The sequence below is a fragment of the Pyxicephalus adspersus genome, chromosome 5 (genome assembly GCF_032062135.1).
Source record: "Pyxicephalus adspersus chromosome 5, UCB_Pads_2.0, whole genome shotgun sequence".
Classification (NCBI taxonomy): domain Eukaryota; kingdom Metazoa; phylum Chordata; class Amphibia; order Anura; family Pyxicephalidae; genus Pyxicephalus; species Pyxicephalus adspersus.
This window is the reverse complement of record NC_092862.1, coordinates 101,179,674-101,197,241: the sequence shown is the minus strand read 5'-3', so window position 1 is coordinate 101,197,241 and position 17,568 is coordinate 101,179,674. Positions and strand designations below refer to the sequence as shown.

General features: G+C 36.1%; 1 protein-coding gene across 1 annotated transcript in view; it reads left to right on the top strand.

Annotated features, from left to right (window-relative positions):
• Positions 1-17,568, top strand: part of ULK4 (unc-51 like kinase 4) — a 309,023-nt gene that overhangs the window by 139,079 nt on the left and 152,376 nt on the right. The window contains exons 26-29 of the mRNA XM_072412276.1: positions 4,411-4,462; positions 4,570-4,664; positions 16,377-16,428; positions 16,528-16,672. Coding sequence (XP_072268377.1) covers positions 4,411-4,462; positions 4,570-4,664; positions 16,377-16,428; positions 16,528-16,672 — 344 coding nt within the window. The remainder of the gene's footprint in view (positions 1-4,410; positions 4,463-4,569; positions 4,665-16,376; positions 16,429-16,527; positions 16,673-17,568) is intronic.

The following is a 17,568-nucleotide window of genomic DNA, read 5'->3' as shown; positions in this document are numbered from 1 at the left end:
ATCATCTTAGCATTGTGGAGAAAACCCCACTGCAGTTTCACACATTGAGTCTGATTTATTCAAACTCTCCTGGAGAAGACTGGAGAAGACTATTATGGGAGAACCTTGGTAAACCAGAAAGCATTGAATGGATCTAAACCAGGATTTGTTTTCAAAATTAGCAAATGATTTTATTAAATCTATTGCAGGGCTGCTGGATCACCAAAGTTCACCCATGAAAGTCTATCTTCTCCAGTCTTGGAGAGCTTTAATAAATCAAGCCCATTGACATCAATCAAATCAGCTGGAGTAAATGGGCCTGATTTATTAAAGCTCTCCGTGGCTGGAGAGGATACACTTTTATCAGTGAAGCTGGGTGATCCATCAAACCGAAAATGGATCTGGTCCAGGATTCAAAACATTTGCAAATAGCAAATGACTTTGAAGAAATCTATTCTAGGTTTGCTGGATCACCCAGCTTCACTGATGAAAGTGTTTCCTCTCCAGCCACAGAGAGCTTTAATAAATCAGGCCCAATGAGTCTACTTCCTTTTGGCTAGAACTACTTCATCTGATGTGCCCTCACTTCTTGCTTGATCCACTATAATGCTTATTTTTTAGTCTGATCTAAACTTTGAATTTCCCTCACTATTTTTGCCGTCACATCCCAGCAATCTTGAGGGCTGTACTGTAATTAATTGAAGTATAAGGACTTTGATTTGCCAGTAGTTTATGATATTTTTAAAATATATATCCAACTTTCATTGTATGTGTTTTCTGTTTTGATAAAAAATGTTTTTTGATCTAGAATTAGAAATTATCTGCACACTGATGGTGTATACTGCAGTAGAGGAGAGTTTTGCTGCTCCAAGCAGTTTAATGTTTTACATTTTCCCAGCCTGTGCAAGGAAAGCAGTACGTGCAGTTCCTTCAGCTAGATAAATCTATCAGTCTGTAATCTCTAGGCATCCACACAAGTTCTGTTCTCCCAATTCTTGGTTCTATTATATAAAGTATATCCTGTTCTATATCTCCAGCCATTCTCAGAGGAGCTGCTGATTCAAGTCAGAAGAAGAACAATATGAACCAGGGGACACCAAATATGTTTTAAATAGTAATCACTTGCCAGACACTATTAGCAGACTCCTTTTTAAGTGAAATATAGCTTGTGTCTAAATCCCAATGGGAAGTTATTAGAGTTTGGTGGAAGATAATATAATCAGAAATCCCTTTTCCCGTTCTACTCCAGGGATTTTTCTTGGACAGAGCACTTCTTGTAAGAAGACTGTTGAAAGTTCTACTTTCCCATCTGCTTATAAGAGTGTACAGGATTTACTGCACTCCCATAGTTAAATCCCATCTTTTCATAGGCAGCATACAGCAGACTTCGGCTTAATCCTGCACTCTGCTGTGTTGGATATTTTAATATCCATAACAAAGGCAATTAGAGGGCAAGGTTATCTGCAGAACCTTACTGCAAATTGAAGAAAATCAAGATGTAGCCAGCAAATGAATACACCAGACAGGTAGCAGTGTATATTGCATTTGCCTGTGTTCCAGATACTCATGTCACAAATAACTGTTTTTATTTCAAATCACAGAATTCCTGTTGTCAAGCTGCTGTACATGCTGGCGAATGTACATTAATTATAGAGAGACTAGTGTAAATTAGAGAGGGAGATGACAGATTTCACAGGGCCCTGTTGGTAAAGCTGACAGATTTTCATATTTCTAAAGATAACCAAGAGAGACATATCACAAAAAGGTAATTTGTTGAAAAAAATATCAGTTCTAACTATTGTGAACAGCACAAAGCGTGATCCTTAGGATATCCTTGGATGTGGTAGATGGAAACTTTGTAATCGGTAAAAACGCAAATGTTGCTGTGTAGTAGTATTTTTATGCTACTTGTAGGAGTAATATATTTCTTTGTGATGATTCTATTTTTCTTTAGTCAAATAACACATCTTTTTTATTGTACAGGGCTGTGTAATATGTTGGTGCTAAATAAATACTGTTAATATTAATATTAATAACAATCTAGAATTATTAGAACCTAATTTTTAAAAGTTTTTGGTTATAACTTAAAAATTAAAAATAGTTTTGTAATATATATATATATATATATATATATATATATATATATACAGAATTTGGCAAATATTCAAGTTTACTTTTTTTCATTATGAGAAATCTTTTTTATTTTTATTGCAGTTACACTGCAACTGTTTAAAGGTAAAACATATCTACCTAAGAAAATAGTGTTTTATGGTATGGTGCTCCTATGTATTTTTCTGTAGATTTTCCTCAACTTGTAATAGATGAGTGCGCCTGAACCAAACAGAGAATTTAAGCACTTTCAGGGATGTCAGGTATTAGATTGCATAACTGTTTTCATACCTAATTTGTTATCCTTTGCTTGCTGAGCGCTACATTCAACACAGTTCCAGCTGACCAACACATGCGGCACAAGTGTTCAATGCTGAGGATTCTTCCTGTGAGTGTACTGCTGTATTCAGGCCTAAACTTATATTTTATCTAAGGCCCTTTTTTGCCAGATAGGTAATATTTCATATTTTAAAGTATTTCAGCCTCCTACATAAACTTTACCCATCAGTTTCATCTCAACATTCTTCAGTCCTGAACCAAGAACACTATGCTTAATTTTTTAGCTTTTTTTTTGTATAGGTTTATTGAAAAAAAAAAGAAAGAGCTAGCTTCTTCAGTTGCAGAGACTGGGTAGGGTTACAAGCAACCTATGCAGATATAAATCTCCCAGTGTGCATATTGGTGGGCAGTAGTAAGTCGGCATAATCACATGATCAGAAGCCCAGCTATTTTTTTTTTCCCCCACCATACTGTTAAGGAAAATGCATAAAGTTGGATAACAACTAGTATGGCTGCATGCTAAATATTACCACAAAGTCAATTTTTTGGATTTAGGGGCACCTAAAAAACAATGAGTTTCAGTCTGTCTGATTCATAGAAAGGAAAGTATTCAGTGGCTTTTTTGTAGGTACTCTTTATTCAAGTTAAAAATTGTATTGTAGTCTTTGATCCAAATCTATTCCCTGCTTTTTATGTTGTTATTCTGCAGCTGACATTTTTAATGTTCTACCCACTCAGCCCCAATATAAGTAACTGTTTCTGTGTCCTGTAGACTTGGCACTGCAAAATAATTTTTCTTCTAGTGATACCACAGCCGTGCACTAGAGGTAAAAACCTTTAATGACTTTTTGTGTCCTGCTTACTGACAGAATAGTATCCTGCTGTATCAAGCCTACTGAGTTTTTTTTTACAGAACAACTCCCAGTGCCATGGCATTATTTTACATTTTATAACTTTCAGTGACTTCTTCTCCGTGGGCTGAAACTTTAAAATACAAATCAGACCAACTTGATCTTAGAAAATGATTTGTGGCACTTTGTCTTTTAATGCATGTGTTTATTTATTAACTGTCTTTGGGGTTTTTTCTACTGAATATTCTTTATTCTGGTGCCTTGACGTTCAGTTCAGTAACAATAGAATGGTCTTCTTACTTTTAACTGATCATTGATTTATGCTCAGATTAAGATTTTAAGATAAAAGTCTTTAAACAGTGTCTGTTATCTGAGTTTTTACTGTTTGTACTTCTATTTTTAGAATATATTTTTTCTAAAAAGTGTGATGACTTCAGTATCTTCTTCCACATCATTAGCGTGTCTAAAAAGGAAAGTTTATGTGTTGCTTATAGCAAGCAAATTGGGTGTGCCTTTATTTTGCAGGTTTGCAAAATGAGAAATGGATTCATTTTTGTAGCAGACAACATAGTTTTATACTATGTCAGATTCATAACTTTACAAAAAGTTACCTTTACTTACCTGATCTCCAATAGCAATATTTGTGAGCTCCCTCACTACCACTGGGAAATTACTTCTGCCAGGTTTGGGAGCTTTGGGCATTTTGATTGGCCATGTATACATAGACATTTATTCATATCCTGTGCAAATCCAGAAATGGTACACTGATGGACATAGGAGTGCTTGTTTGCAGGGGAGATTTGGTGTGTCTCTTCTGCTGTGAAAAAACGGTTTTGTTTTTTTAATTTCATGTGTAAAGTTTCAATTTAATTTGTTTAGGTAGTCATAATAATCCTTGTAACCATTGGTCCTGCATTATTCTTATTAATGTCTGAAAGTTGCAATCAGTCATACATCAAAGAGAAACAGCTTTGAGGGCATTGGCAGAGGGTGAGAGTATTCCACAATATTTCAGCCCCCATAGAAAATAAGCCTTTAACCCTTGCAGTCTAGAACGTCGGTTTTCTAGCTGCTTGACTGAACTTAAATTGAAAATTGAAAAGAAAGTCATGATATGTCTATAAATACAATTAACTGTTGCATGAAAAGATTTCATTATTTATATGAATGATTATTGTTTTTCTTTTTGTAGAACCAAATTAAATCTGTGGATACTGGTGAGACTAATTTGGAAGGAGCAGTGGGTAAGTGCATCCCAGGGCAACCCAAAACATTAAAGAATTACTAGAACAAAGATTAATTGAGTCACCAAGAGTTCTACAACACAACAATGGCTTTTTTTTGTGACCAGGTCAAGCTGCATCAGATGAACTGATCAGGACAGCTCTATCAGCGTTTGAAGCTGTAACACAGCATCCAGTCTTGTTGACACTTCACCACTCCCCAGTAAGTCTTGGCAGAACTTGAAACAATATTTTCCTACTAGTTGGAGCAATTCCCATAAGCCGTCCAAGCAATCAGTAGCTTCTAGGGTCATGCCTTCAATTTAAACAGTGAAGCATTTTAAAGAATAAATCCCAATCAGGTTTCTTGTTTGTGGGCTTATCTAAAATTTTATAAGAATAATTTTTACACTTCAAAGATGATGTGAAAAAACATAATCATGCCATATGTAAGTGATTTTGTTAAATTATTATCACCAATTTATTTAACTTTAGAATTCATAGTCACATTACTAATTGTCCTTGACTCACAGTCCAATGTTCCTACTATAGTCATATTTTATTAACATACATACTCTAACATAATATACATACTTTAAGGCTAATTTGGGGGAAAACCCAATGCAAACTATGGGTACAGGTATAAACTATTTGCATTAAGAAAAAGTTCAATGAAAGGGTTTTTTGTTTGATCTGTTCAAATTAAATAGGGAAATGTAATTAAAGACTAATTAGAGATGGGCAAATATACTTTATTGTGCTTGAAAAGTCTTGATAACCACCTGTCAATGGGAGCATTAGTAAGCAGCCAATGCTAACATGTATATTACAGTATTCCCCCCAGAAATGTTTTTACGCCGGGAGGGAACAGGTTGTAGGCGGGCCCCTGTATTGTAACTTGACTTTTCAGTAACCACTTAAAAAACAGGCAGGTGGTTACTGAAAAATGCTGGGTGGTACGCCCAGTTAAAAGCAACTGGGTAGAGCACTGTACCAGTTATCATTCACAATACTCACCTCTGCTGACTGTAAGCATACAGTAACTTATTCTGTTTGGTTGCAGCTTTGTGTCTTGCTGCAAACATAAACACGTACCTGTGCAAAGTAAAAACACTTAACAGGACATAATCATTTACAGAATTAACACTTTGTATGTAGTGGATTTTCCTATGTCAACTTACCTTTTAAGTATATTAAAAATATATTTGCCCATCTTTATGTACCCTTCAAATGCATTTTCCAATCCTAATTGTGAACAGAAAAAGTAAACACTTTCTTTGAACAATGAAGATTCTTTATGAATATGCCCATGAACTGAGTGAATATTTCAAAGTAGTTGTTACTGAAAAATTGTTTCACGGTAATAAATTGTGTACAGCATAGACAAATTTTACATTTTTAGACCATTTCATCAATGGTTCATGTTGATTTTTAATGGTTCTTGTTGACATTTTCATAGGCTTGTTTAGTTAACAAAGTAAAAGAAACACTCTAAGTGCAAAGTGTAGTAACCCGAAACAACAAATCCAAACCATTTTGCTGCTGCTATAGCTAAGGAAACTGTCCTAGTACTCTGGATTGCTCATCTTAAGTTGTTTTTAAGAAAGCTGTAGATGACAGGTTGACAAAAGTTAAGGGAATATTTAGCAACACCCAGTGAGATGCCCACCCACCATTTTTGTATTTGTATTATGCAGCTCCAGTTTTCTCTTTTGTATGTAAGAGGAACCGAGCGTTTTTATTTTAAAATTGTTTATATGATTCACCTTCATAATATACTTTGTTTTATCAGGTAGCCTATCAGAACAGTCCAAAAGCTGTATATCTTTCCATATTAATGTAGGACAGCCTTTTTTTGTGGAGGTTATGAATTGCACGGTTGTTTTTTTTTTTTTTTTTTGCTTAGATGGTCACCTTCAGTTTTCTGATATTAACTGTCAGAAGTTCTAATCACACAGGAGATTAAAATCTGAACTGCTTATGCCTGAAAATCCCCTTCAAGGAGAGCCAGGTGCTGAATTGCTGTTATTAAACACTGAATTATACAGTAATACAACACAGCAAACTGTAGTCTCAGATTTTAAGTTGATTATTATAGGCTGCAAGCTTAAAATGCGTTTTCATTTTTTTCTTTCCCTATAAGTTCTCTGGTGAAATACTGTCACGTCAGTGCTAGCAATATTTTTTAACTCTGTGTTTTACTGAAATGTTTTTATTAAACACAGTGCATATAGATAAAAAGGTGCCATTCAATTTCCCCAGTATAAGTATCACTATCATTATTATTGTTTAATCTGTAAAAGTACTGGTCATATATTGTTTTTACATTTTCCTAAACAAAATTAGAAAATGCAAAATTTCCAATATATAAAACTAAAAATTGTCAGATAGCGAAGTGTCGCCCCTAAATCTCAGTGAATAGAGGTAAACATCATTTATAACATCCCCAGAGGCTTTTCAACGTGAAAGAAAGAAAAGAAGGCCTTTTTTCCCTCTACCCTCTTTCTCTTATAAGTATGTAGTTCTAAAAACAAGATGTAAAAGTTTGATGTTTATTTTATTTTTAAACTAATTCTTTTTAAAATTGTAAAATTAAATAGTGGCAATTTTAAAGTCTGTTTTTACTTGCTGCTTTATTACCAACTTTATGTCGCATCATTGAAATTTGGGTATACAGAGCAGCTGATGGTTGATTCAATGATGGATCATCACCCTTTCACCACCATGCATGACAATTGCTATTAGGTGTTTGTGCTAATATGCGGTGTTTGGTGCCACGAAAGTGGCACTATGCAATATGGCTGGATATCCCCACTTTGTTCTTGTCTGTCTGAAGGACATTGTTACAGAATCATCATCTTGTGGCTTGTTCAGATGCAACTTGAAGCTATATCATACTGCCATGTTCTCTTTATGGAGCAGAGGCTTTTCCCCTGGCAACCCTTCCAAACAAGCCATACTTGTTCAGTCTTTTTCTAACTGTATTACCATTTACTTTACCATTTAACATGCTAACTAAGGCCTGTAGAGTCAGAGATGTAGCTCCTGAATTTTTTGTTTAATTTTTTTAAGCATCGCACAGCCTGACCTTGGGGTAAATTTACTGGGATGTCACCTCTTGCTCAATTGCCTTAAATGTTTTCCACCTAAGAAAAGTCTTTTTCACTATATAACAATGGCCCTAAAAATGTTTGGCCTTATAACCCTTCCAAGAATGATAGAGGACAACAATTGCTGCTCCAAGATCATTGGTGACGTTTTCTTCCTTGTGTTTACACCCAAATGCCCCCAATCAGCAAATGCCCAAACTTTTGCTTTTATAGAAGTGGTCACACTTACTGATTATCAATTAATGAATTGTATTTGATTAGCAGCACCCAACTGCTACTTAACCTCCCTTGTAGTATTCCCGAGTGTAGCTCGGGGTTAATTTTCATTACCAAAAGTGGTAACCCCGAGCCATACTCGGGGCGGCATTGTAAAGAACTTAGCTGGTCCCGATGAGCCTGTTGCATCCTCTGGCAATGTCTGCCCAGCATCAGTGTCCCCTGGCCTTGCTTCCCCTGCATAATAATGAGACGATTGAGCGTGCAGGGACAGTACGCTAGGGGGCGTGACCGGGGAGGACATTTAAACAGAAAGGAACCGCTTTGACAGCAAAAATGCTGTCATAATCAGACCGCCAGGGAGATCTAACACATAAATGGATTGTATACTTCATTTTTCACTTACTGCTTTATTTATCTGTGGTGTAAAATGTTTTGAAGAAATAATTAATGAGTGCATAAGGGAAGAAGAAACACTTCAAACACTCCAGCACTCCCCACAAAATATCTAGCAATACACATCCACCTCAAAGGGGGGCTATCAGTGCACCCTCATATTTGTTTTTTATTGCTGCAGGTAAGATTTAGACAATAGTTAACATTTTATATTGATTACCTCAAATAATATACAAAACCAGATTTCAAAGTGAACCCAAAATAAACAATAATACATACATACAAAAGAGAAAATATATAATAAAACCACTGTATCAGGAAAAAATCCCCAATTCCCAGATACAATTTGATCCCAAAACAAGATTTTTCAAAAAAGTGAAGAGTGCTGATCGACCATCAGTAGGATGACAATGCGTTTCGTACAAAGCTGCTACTATAGTTAAAGTTCAAATATTCCAATCAAGAAATAAGCAAAGTGGCTGTAAATGTAAAATATATACTAAAATTGCCATATAATTGAGATAAAGAACCTCAGCACTCCTTTCATATTACTATGCAAGCTAATTTACTATAATCAACAGGAAAGAGCCCAAATGTGTCAATTGGTTACAATGTAAATAATTTGTTATTGTGCTAATGATAAAGAGGGGGTAGATGAGATGGAAATATGTATTGTTTATGATGGTGCTTATATGAGATCTTAGATTTGAATGAGACAAATCATATGAGAGGGTTCAGCCTTGTGTTGTACCTTCTTTTTAAATAATGATTTGGAAAAAGTAGAATGGCATTTGGTTTATAGAAAGGGATTACCATTAAACAGTTTAATTGCTGATGTTCTTGAGACCCCAAATAATGGAAAAGACCCTTTTTATAAACTCCCAGTGCATAGGTAAATGCTATATCCAGACCCAGGATCATTCAATTGTGAGCTATTATGTTGATCACTTGTTTTGAATTATCTGTTGATTGATTCCCTGGAATGAATCCAAAAGGCAACAGATGTTAAATGAAATGAGCTGGACAATGTTGCTTTGTATTTGTGAACAGTGAAAAGTGTAAGCTTAGCCCTTAATCGATCATATATTTTGAAGGAACATAGGCTGTTTCCTTATGCTTTTAGAAATCCTGGGGAATATTTACCCTTTAAAATTATTTAGTATACAGATTTCTTAATGAGGAAGGCTGATGGAAGTAAACCTCATATAATATGTAGCTAAAAACCTGTTGTATCCAGGTGCTTTCATAGATGTTGGTGTAATAATTTCAGATGTTATTTGTACCCTAGAAGTAGCAGAAATAATCATTTTTAATTGTGCAGAAAAAAAGGTGATGAAATTGTTTTTGAAAGACATGCATCTGTTCAGTGTTATCAGTGTATCACAAACTAAATTATCTTTTAGAATAGAAAAAGCATATACTGAATGATTCTCATTCATGTGTGAACACTTTCACTGGACATGTCCTGGGGATGATTTTATTATGCATATAAATAGAAATGTGCCTCTCGGAAAAGACTACAAATCTGGGTGAAGGGTAAATATCTGTCTTATAAAAGCTGAACATGTTGTTTAGACCAGTGGTTGCCAACCGGTTGTCCCCGAGAAAATTTTGGTGGTTCTGGTCAGTGTGCCCCCCAGTGGAGTCAGGATAATTTTTTGGCAATTTTTTTATTGGACCCACTAACTAAATGAATCCTTCATCATCACGACACTTCTAACACCTATGCATCACATTCTACACATTTTAACACATCAAAACATATGATGTCACAGAAAAAAGTTCATCCATTGAAATGCATTAAAGGGCTTGTGTAATATAGTTCAATAGAAGTACAAGAATAAGGGGCTATGTGGTTTTCCCCTAGCTACATTTGGTAAGTACAGTAGTTGGTACTTTTCACAGCTGGCTAGATGTTTGGGAAAACATACAATGAAAACATGTATAAAGACTTGGAAACCCATTGTAACACATAACAACTGAGGTGTATTGCCATCCTAAATTTGTTAGCAAAAACTTTCCATCATTTTCCACCACCACATATGCCCTTTACAAGATAGATAACTTGTTATTCAGAATGGTAGAATAGGACTCACACAAAAACTTGCAATTGTAATGGTGTATTTTATAGGATTATGTATTACATTACATTAATTAAACTGTAACTATGTTATGTACTGGTGATGAAATATTTTGCCTTTCAATTCTCAGTTTACAAAAAAATTCAGCACTGGTGCAAAGTCAAGAGTTCACTAAAGCACTGTTTTGGCTTGAGGGCTGAACTGATTTCCAAGAAATCAGCATTTATTGGCTGACAACAGGGGATTGAGTAGGAGTTGCTAATCAAAAATTGAGGGCTTGCCCTGCACTAGCTAAAGATTCCCAGACACTGCTACTTGAGTTCTTGACTTTTGCTTTTATTTTTCACATTATTATATCATAGTAGAAGCTTCTTGGAACTGAAAAGTCCTATTCCCTTACATATCCCAAAAATAAGAGGATTATTCCTTGTTTTAGAACAATGGGCAAAACCATGCATATAATTCTGTAACACCACAGTGACCAAATACACATTAAAAAATGCTTGTGCGTAGTGAAAATATAACTTAATAGTAGAGTGCTATTTAATCCAAAATACGTACAGCTGCCTAGATTTTTTTGACCACCATCTGTGCAGTATAAAGAAACAATGATTTCTGAAGCAGGGCTTGTGACCCAACAGGAGCAAGAATAACTAGTAAGGCTATGGTGAGAAGCCTGTGGTTTTATACACTGCACTGAGAAAGCAGATAGAAGTATCAAAAAACCTAAAACAACTCTATACAGGTTTGAAATAAATGGTTCTGTAATATTAGGCTGTATTTGCACTGTACACCAGAAGTTCTGGATGTGCTTGTGGTTGTTGGGGCATATCAGATTATTAGGAGTGTGGATCATTTTCTTTTCTATCCAGAGCTAATTTGCTACATGAAGGGAACCTGTTCCAAGAGTAAGCATACCTAAGTAGTTGCGTATTTTAAACAAGTAATAAAGCAAGTAAACAAGCCCCCATTTACTTTTGTACCTGTGTATCATTGTAGAGAAATGTGTTGCCAAAATTCACTTACATTTCAGCTAATTGTTTATTAGAACAAAATCCAGGCACCTTGCCAGGTCACTAATGTAATCGGCAGGTGAATCTAAGCTGTTAGAAACTGAATAAAACTAAATCTATGGTCTTCGTTGTGATCATTAGTTTCTTTCAAGAGGAGTATCTTCCCAATAAAAGCAGCTAGAGAGGTGAGGGATGGTTTGGTTTAAAGCTATTGCAATGTATGTCAATAATATGTATATATATTAATGTTTATAATTTTGCCAAAAATACAGTTTAGAGATGTGCTGTTTGGTACATCACATTGTGCTTGATTCAAATTTCAAAACTGTTTTGTGTGTGTGTGTGTTTTTTTTTTTTTTTTTAATTTGACCCTTACTAGTTCTGTGTAGAAATTGCAATATCAATCACTACAGAGACTTGTCAAAATGAAACCTTTTGTAAATGCTGCCATATTTTGTTAAAATGATTGATCTTTCCATAAATAATTTTGCTGGAGGGCTGCTAAAACATGTAGTTTAAACTAGCAAACATAAGAAATGTATTAAAATGCATTAACAGTTTCTTCACGATTATTCACAATTATTTTGAACAATATGAAAATGAAACGATACGATCATTCAAAGATAGTCCACCAATAATGTACACTCACTAGATACAATCGTTTGAACGATGCAGGAAGTGACGTGTACCAGATAAAGTGTACCGCAAAACAATACAAGATCACTGAATGATCGTACACACAATAGATAGTGAACAGTCGTCGGCTGAACAGATCAGCTGGGACGGTCGTTGGTTTCCAGCGACATTCCTCGTTCATCGTCGTTGATGGCCTGTCGTTGTTCACTTTTTTTTTGTTAACGATTATCGGGCAATTGATTGTTACGTACACATGTGCAATGGTTCCCATCCTATAATCAGCTCAGGGCTGATATCGGACGAGAATCTTGCGTGTGTACAGTGCTTGTCGTCCAAATGACTGTCCTGGCGGATCCATGGACGATGAACAATCGTATAGCAAATGAAGGGGAGAGTGCAGCGGGATGCCGCTCCGCCGTTCCCTCTCCTTTCCTCTCCATAGAGCAGAACTGTGCTGTGTGTACAGCTCTCCTGCGTGCATTGTGCAGTCGTTTGAAAGGATTGTGAAAGATCCTTTCTAGCAACAATTATTGCACGTGTGTACATAGCCTAACTAGTGGGTCCAGTAAGCATTGTAGTTGTATATATCTGAAAAAGGGACAAACAGATAAAAACTAAATAGATGTTTTTACAATGACTCCACAAACCTAAAATCAGTTTTGCAAAATTACTGGCTTCACCTTAGTTTGTCCTGTGGAAAGATCATCCTTTAGAGACTAATTTAAGTACCAATTTGTGAAGAGACAAGTGGTATCTAACCAAACACCATACTCTATATAAAGGTAGGAAAAAAACTTCTCAGTGTTGTCAATCAGTCCTGTAAAATGTTAATAGGTAATTTGCCTTTCTGGCCAGAAGCCATTATCTGTGTCAAACACTAGATGTCAGATTATATTGAGCAGAAAGCAGTTATTAGTATTTCCTAGGTATCTTTGCTATATGTGTTTGCATTGTTATAAGGAATAAAAAGTAACTTTTCTACAAGGTTATATAAAACAAATTGATTTCCCAGGTTTAAAAATTATTGCTTTAAAATGTCATACAAGTACATTCAGTTAGTACTTAATCTCTCAGCCTTTCAATAAATGTTCAATAAAATGTAGGCATAAGTGTGCAAAGAGAAGCTTATTAAAATTATACCCAAGGGCTAGAGAAAGCAAGAAACATCTAGTGGCAATTTTATCACATCAGCCTAAAAACCTAAACACTTTGCAAGGTATTTCCTCTTTGACCCAGTGGGGCTCATTTGTGTTTGTACAAAGAGTTTGAACAGCGCAATTAATCAGCCACTGTTTATCTCTAGAACAAGTCAGAAAGAAAGATTGGCTAATTCCTCCATTGTTTGCATATTGCAACGTTTTTCTTAAACCTATTTGGCATATCCCCATAATAAAGGCATAACCCAACACCAAATGTATATTTGACTCATTGTGAATTTTAACAAAACACTTTAATACTATGGGAGCTATAAAATGATTTGCCACAGTGGTTGTATTATGCAAGACACCAGATCACATAAGGAAACCCACAGAGAAAAGGCAGTGCTTTTTTGTAAGAAAAAAGGTGCCGGAACTCACAACTGTTATTAAAAAAAATTATATATTCAGTTCCTAATATACATTTAATTTATTGTATTTAAGGCAAATATTCATAGTAAATTCCAAAGTTTTGTCCAATTTTCGTCCGACAAATCTTGACTCCTTCGTTCCTTGCTGTTAGTATCTATGGCCAACTGTCGTCCATTAGAGGATACATAATTATTTGAGGTGCCAAGTTTAGAATGTAAAGGTCTCCCCCATCCTCCAGAGTCCAGGCACTGTCTGTCTCTCCCTTTCCCCCCCTCCTCCAGATACTGTGCCAGACCTTTCCCCCAGAGAGCACTCCATACAGAGGTATGTGAGGAAAAAAAGAGTAAAGAAAGCTTTTAGAAAGTAGAGAGAGCTATGGAGTTGTAATTCTCCTTTACGTTTTCCGCAGCCCAGCAAGCATGTATCACTGCACTGCGAGCAGAATACTCAGAATCACTGTGACGGCGGGACATTTTTAGGCATATTTAAACAACCGGCCCTCCTTAAATGTTGTCACAGGTCACACAGCTCACGCTGCACATGATGACACTTTCCAAGCACTTAGGCAGCCTAGCCACTGTCCAGTATTGAAGCACGCATGCACAACGTGCTGAGCTGTCATTTCCACTGACAGCTGTTCCCCTTCACAGACTTTTATGGACTTGGAGAATCGATCGTAAAAAGGTGCCGGAACTCCTCTCCGGTACGTTCAATGAGTAAAAAGCCCAGAAAAGGGAATTGCCTAACCCTGCACATCTATTACTAGAAATGGCCAATCTATCCCTAGCACTTTTTTAACATGAGATAATACACATCCCTGTCTACACCAGGCCTATTACAGTTATGGTAGTTATTTTTCTCCCTAAAATGTATGTTGAGCCAGACTGGGATTGGATTGGAACCCCTGTCTGTTTTTATCTCACTCACAACTGTTTTAGTTGACAGGGAGTAAACTAAGACCTGCAAAATGAATACAGGAATATTAAAAAAGGTTATAGTGTTTCCTTGCCCTACTAAAAATACATTTTATTACCTACTTTCTTTTGTAGTTCTTGAGTTACCAGAAAGTACAGGGAAACCTCACAAACAAAGTCCCAAACAATCCAGCGGGGGTAAAATCTGATGTGGGAACTTCCCTTCCTAGATATGATCTTCAGCCAATTTGATTGGCTGGGCTAGGGTGACATGACCCCCACACAGGTGCGCAGGAGATCATTCATTCCCAGGATGCACAGGGAAAGCTGGATATCCTGACCCATGTGCTGCTCAGCCTTTTTGACAGTTTCCTGAAGTGACCGGGTAGGTAGGAGGGATTATTAGAAAAGGACATAGCTTGACCCTTTCTGCAATGATGACCTGCCTGATTGAACATCTTTGAAAGTGAAACGTTAATGGTTGGATTTTTGGCCTTATTATCTACATTCGGTCTTTTGGTTCTGTAGTTCAGGTACCATTATTCCTTATCTAATTCTGTAATGTTAAGTTAGATATGAGTATACAAGCTGCTTGTAGCTGGGTTATAATGTACACCAGTGTTTATAGCACTTCACAAATCAAAACTGATCAATTTATTGTTAGAGCAACTTTTACGTTTAGTTTCTTTTCAACAATAATCCCACAGTTCCTAAAATAACATTAACAAAAAGTCAAACTTGAAACAGTGTAAAGTGTTTTGGGTTGAAATCCATTCATCCATGCTAATTCACATTTGTTCAGTTTCCAACCATAAAAATAGAATTTAATGTTATTAACGTCAAATTCACTTTAAAATGACTACCCATATAAGAACAGATGCCTGGTGAAATCTAATGAGTTTACAGAAAAACAAAGATGATGCCATAATCAGAAGGATTATTTGATGTGTTCTAATTATAAACTTAATAACTTTAGTGGTTTACTCAATTGGCCAACCTTTAATTGGACGTAACTGTAATTAACGGCCTTTTAATAGTTATGGGATTGAAGGTAAATCTTTTCCAAGTTCTTAGTTGGCAACTGCAGGTCTTTGGCTGCCCTTTAAATTGACTTCATTTTCAAGTGTAGGCATTTGATGAATGTTTTCTATGGTGCTACTTGGCATTTTAGTGAAAAGTTTAATGAAAGCACCTTAGTACATTAGATTAGAAGATATGTTATTATCTGTACCTTTCTGTAGGATAACAATGGAATTATTGTAGTTACATCTGTTCCATTTACTTTGAAACAAGTTTAGTTTATTATGTCACCACTTATTTTAACTTCAGTACTTGATCATAGTCCATAATAAGTGGGCACTGGCCAATACATTTTTCTGGAAAGGAATGTGAAATGTTTAACCCATACCATTGCCACCCTGCATAGGGACAGTAAGAAATGATTTGGTTAGCTGAGAACATTGGTATGTCTTCACTGCAGCATCAAGGAGAAAATAAACTTTTGGAAATACCCAATACACATAACTGTCTGTCTTTTAAATAAAACTTTGTAAGCAAGGAACACACACTACACTTACCTGTAGGCTGGACTAATTGATGACCATTTATTTCAATGCACAAGGACATTCAGTGATATCACATCATACAGTAAGGATGCAAAGAATGTTGTGTGGGGAATTTTGCATTTGCAGTTTTATTTGGGCAGAATGCATTCAAAACTTTCAAATTGTGAAGTTAACCTTAACTTTATAAAATCACAATATTACTGTTGCTTTTTGAAAATCGCCACTATTGATTATTACATTTGAAATGACTGATAAAGTTGGAAGAGATTTCTGCAGGACTGAAATCACCCTCACAGATAGTAAATGACTACATCTCCTCACAGATGATCATTTTAATTACAGAGTTTTATTGTAATACCCTTTAGTTTGTGGTGATACTGATTCTATTTCTGTTCTTGCAGTAATTCAATCCATACCCTTTCTTGCTCTGTTTTAGGTTGTGGATGCTATCCTCCCACCTTTAGTCTCCTTGGTGAGCAGCCAGAATGGTAAGCTAGGCCACATCAAGTATGTCTCCATGCAGCTTCAACATTTTGTTTCAATTACACAGCTGTATGGTAACATTCTTGGCTCTTCTTTTATTCTAGTGGAATGGAGGCTTTTCAGCTTGCGGCTACTTGCAGAAACCACATCACTACTTGTTAACCATGAGGTCGTGGCTGATGGGCGAAAGGAAGGCCTCCAGTCAAACAGCACATTTATGTCTTTGGTCAGAAACATATTACTTCCACAGTAAGTTTCCCAACTTAGCCAAATAGTTGTCAAAGTGCTATTCTAATAATCTTTTCTGGCTGCGTATTCTTTTGTATTTTCCATCTTTTTAATATAATTTTCCTATACCAGTCCTATAAGTATAAGGTTCGCTTTCTACAGTATCTGGCATTGTCAGATCCTACACATTAAAGTTTTTGAAAAACCAAAAACATTTTTCCAGTTTGGATAGAGCAAGAGGTATTAGAAATGCTCTGTTTTTTCTCATATCTGGGGCTCAGTTAGAGAGATTTCTAATTACTTCCTATTTTGCAGACAATGGGGTTTTCCCTCTTTTCCACTATATCCAAAATAAAAATTGCTGAGCAAATGTTTAGATATAAAGTGAAAAAGGTCTGGTATATTTTTGCAGTTGTTCAAATGCTTTTGCAGTTCAATGTACCCCTGGGCCAAAACAAATGCCTAAGGAATGCCAGCTGTTAGGTGCTTGTTCTGAATAAAAAAACTCTAGCAGACAGCACAAATACATAGCACATTCATATTTAGCAAATAATATTTATTCAGTAGATAAGTTTTACATCCACAGGGCATCACTAGAGTCAGTGTTTGTAGCAGCTGGACCTAACAGAAAAAAATTGCTGCTTCCTGTAGCCAGCAGCATACACTCCCTACAACATGGACACAAGCTAGTAAAACTAAGAGCTTGCTGGGGATAGATCCCTGATAGTGTTCCTGGGACACTGGCTGCTTATACAGCGGTCCTAGGCTGGAGTGCCTTTTATTTTGGTATCAACCCATAAAAAGCAGCTCTCCTGCCCAGGTCCCTCAAGTTGACAGGTAGCATCCCAGAAATGCCATCAGTGATCTATGTACCAGATTTTACTTGCTAGAGTTTGTGTCTATCAGTGACAGATCCC